Raw genomic sequence first — 3,129 nt, 5'->3', positions numbered from 1 at the left:
AAAAGATTAAAGATCACGCTTGCTCTGATATCCTGAATGGAAAAAAAACCATAAAATGCCCCAAAAAAACCCCAAAAAGCAAAACAACAACAAAAAAAGCTATTGAGGGACATATGGCAATTCATTCATTGCAGAAAGTGAAACCGAGTTATTGGTGAAAATAGCATAAATTGCTCCGTTAGTGATGGAGTATCATGGAAATTGTAAGTTATTTATTTTGCTAGAGTATAAGACGTTATTTAAAAATTTTGCTTTACTTATGGCATGTTTTTGTAGTTTCTCAAAAGTGTATTAGGAAATAAGGCATTGAAATTATTTTTGAAATTATGGGACATATTTATTTAAAGACTTACTGTTCTGCTAAGAGTCTAGGAAGACATACAGAGTTCTATTTCTGTTGGAACAGAGGTCAATCTTATAAACAAATTACATGCTGCACTTGAGATATTTGACAATTCGAAAGGAGAAATCTAATTTAGTTTTTAAAACAAAATAATTTTAAGGCAAAAAAATTAAAGGAGCTGCAAAATTTGTGTCAGGGTAACATATTCATTGATTCAACCTTTCGTTTTTGATCTGAATTTTAGTGGAGTTTGTGATGTCCCTTCTGAAAGTGGCTCTCACGATCTCTGCAGTTCTCATTTCCTGGTCATTCTGAACCTGCTGTACCAGAAAGCTGAAGATCAAAGGGCGATTTGTTTTTTTGTGTATAAACAGGAGTTGCTGAAGCGGACTCCAAGGAAACACAGTGACTACGCAGCAGTAATGGAAGCCCTCCAAGCCATGAAAGCTGTCTGTTCCAACATAAACGAGGCCAAGAGGCAGATGGAGAAGTTAGAAGTTTTAGAGGAATGGCAGTCTCACATTGAAGGCTGGGAGGTACATTCATTCTACTCAACAATGGAGCTTAAAATAGTTTTGTTATGTCTCATGCTACGTGTAGAATTGTTGACATTGGATGGAGCCATAAATGGTCATTTTCCCAGATAATGCCAGAGGGCTGTAACCATTTCTGCAAAGTGCTGTCATTATTATTTTTAAATATCTTTAGAGTGGCAGTTAATTGACATAACGTCAACCTGAAAGCTTTGTCATATAGCCATCTAATATTGTGTGGGTTATAAGCTTTGGTATTTCAGTATTTGTGCATCTTGATTATCGTTTTCCCTGCCTTCCTTTGGTCAATGAGTACATAGTCTGAAACCTGAGAGAGTAAGGAAGGGAATAACGCTCTGTATGTGTTCTATGTTACTGTTATTTTCAGATTCTAAATTAGGTGTTTGATGATGAATTTCATTTTAAGGTCACTTAATCTCTTAAATTGTATTTCATTGCAATTATTTCATCATTTCTAAATGAAGAAACGTCTATGATGTGGTTTTTAAGGCCCATTCAATATGAAAAGTCTTATGGATTTATGACTCATTAGAGAAACATTTTTTTAAATGATCAAAAAAGCAAACAAAGAGTGATATACAGACTCTGTTATATGTTTTCATCCATGGTAACTTTGAATCCCCATTATTTCATGCGGTTGGAGCCCTATGTTATTTTAGTGCTATATAAAGCATAAACTAAAATTTTGTCTTTAAATTGACTTAATTGAGATGAGCTTTCAACTGGGATCATTTATTTTTATAAAGTAAAGCAATTAAGACATTTTTTAAAGGTATAGAGAAGATTTAAAATGTTCCCAACCAAATAATGTATCACACAAATTCGAGTGGATTGCTTTGCTTTTTATCTTTAGGACCTTATAATTGACTGATTTGTTTCGTATCTTCAATATGTTGGTTTCCATTTAGATCTAAAATTATATCCACTCAGATTTGCAAAGAAACCTCAAACGTTGACCTCCGGGAATTCCCCAGTTTATCCACTCTTCACCATGAAACTTTTCAAATCCAGCTGGGATCGAAGCTTTCTCTTCATCTATATTCTTTGATTTCAAGTGTCCAGGGTGACCTCGCATCTCAGCATGAATGCTACTTATTGCAGTCAGTTAAAATGGTTGTGTGTTTTACAGTTGATTCATGATGATAATTCCTTTCCTGGGGAGCCGTTGTCCTGCTGGGTTGAGAAAAATGGACTGAAGTTTGCTTTTGTCGTTCTGTTGTCACTCGAGCATTGGAAGAAAAACTGAACTTGCTTTAAATTGCAGGGTTTCTCATTGATATCTGCCAGGCCTTTTCCCAAAACAAAACCTCACAGATTCTTCTCCATGCTCTAGGGGAATGGAATCTGGCATAATTTTGTTCCTCCTCATGTATATTCTAAAAAAAATTGTATCTACTGCAGAATTAAGAGATTCTTTAAAAAGTTGATATTTCTTGCTCTGGGCGTGCCAGTTACTCAAATGAGGAATGAGTGTGGATCATGTTCCGTTACTTACAGCCCCTAACACGGGGTGCCTCAATCTCACCAGCTCTCTGTGTTTACAACAAACAGTTGAAGTGCAAGAGGAAAATGCAGCATCAGGACAGAGGAAACTGACTGCAGGAAATCAGATATGACTACAGTTCCAGCAGGCACAGAGGAGATCATATGAGTGTCGGGTCCCAAAAAAGGGCAGCAGTGCAGATTCTATCTGAGTAGGATTTGAATATAATTGCGTAAGACACAGCCAGGCTGCTTTGGGGGGTTTTGGGACGTTGAGGGAACGCAGCTTGGAGGAAGGCCCAGCTAACTGCTTGGCAACTTTTGATAAGAACATGATTCCTCATCTCAGTCCACCAGCTTGGAGAGAGGGGGAAAGCTCTTATAATACTCATACCTGGTCTGTTCCTGGAAGCTTTGGAGAAACTGCTGATAGGACTACGATTTGTCGATTTGTCCAGGAGAGAGGAGTAGTCTTACAGGATGAATGCAGGCCCGGGGAGGGAAGGGGGATAGTTACAGAGCTTTCTTTGAATTGCAACCAAAGATTACTGCTCAGCTTGCAGACAGCTTTGTGTATGTTTAGAGTAGCTCTAGTGGATTTAGGACATGGCCAAGGGCAGATGTCAGGTGGCATGCTGGCCAAGAACTGGAGAGTTCCGCAAAAAGCCTTTGAGATGAGAAGTCTTGAGCTAAGAAGGCTGGGAAACAACTCCCTGTCTAGTTCCTTCCCCAAGCTCCTGCAGACCCTTG

The 3,129-nt window shown here is 38.2% G+C and overlaps 1 protein-coding gene across 1 annotated transcript; it reads left to right on the top strand.

Moving 5' to 3' along the window:
- Positions 1 to 539: 539 nt before the first annotated feature.
- Positions 540 to 2,806, top strand: LOC116863846 (phosphatidylinositol 3,4,5-trisphosphate-dependent Rac exchanger 2 protein-like; the record flags this gene model as incomplete). The annotated part of the gene is made up of 2 exons (XM_032851166.1): positions 540 to 879; positions 2,426 to 2,806. Coding segments are annotated over 2 exons (367 nt in total), but the record flags the coding sequence as incomplete, so codon positions are not given.
- Positions 2,807 to 3,129: the final 323 nt, after the last annotated feature.

Source organism: Lontra canadensis, unplaced genomic scaffold (genome assembly GCF_010015895.1).
Source record: "Lontra canadensis isolate GAN:19392208 unplaced genomic scaffold, GSC_riverotter_1.0 scaffold3799, whole genome shotgun sequence".
NCBI classification, from domain to species: Eukaryota; Metazoa; Chordata; class Mammalia; order Carnivora; family Mustelidae; genus Lontra; species Lontra canadensis.
The sequence above is the reverse complement of the archived record's forward strand: the minus strand, read 5'-3'. Positions and strand labels throughout refer to the sequence as shown.